At 56.3% G+C, this 295-nt stretch overlaps 1 protein-coding gene across 1 annotated transcript in view; it reads right to left on the reverse strand.

Moving 5' to 3' along the window:
• The window catches only part of LOC102673865 (twitchin), a 74,242-nt gene that overhangs the window by 5,839 nt on the left and 68,108 nt on the right, over positions 1 to 295 (reverse strand). The window contains 1 exon segment of the mRNA XM_031511717.1: positions 1 to 295. Coding sequence (XP_031367577.1) covers positions 1 to 295 — 295 coding nt within the window.

The raw sequence follows: 295 nt of genomic DNA on the forward strand, positions 1-295 counted from the left end.
CCCTTGGTCGACTTGACGCCGCATTTGTTCACGGCTCGGCAGAAGTACTCGTCCGCGTCCTCCCCGAACACGTCATGAATGATCAGGTTGTGCACGTCGCCCTCAGAATATATATTGTAACGGGACCCGCTCACGATCTCCCGGGCGCCCTTGAACCAGGTGATGGTCGGTCTAGGTATACCGATGATCTTGCACTGGAAGTGAGCGTTGTGGTTCTGCACGCAGTTCACCTTGTGCAATGGTTGAATCACTTCAGGCGGTTTGGCCGCTTGCGGGTCGGCTATCTTGACCGAGG

The sequence above is a fragment of the Apis dorsata genome, unplaced genomic scaffold (genome assembly GCF_000469605.1).
Source record: "Apis dorsata unplaced genomic scaffold, Apis dorsata 1.3 scaffold_344, whole genome shotgun sequence".
NCBI classification, from domain to species: Eukaryota; Metazoa; Arthropoda; class Insecta; order Hymenoptera; family Apidae; genus Apis; species Apis dorsata.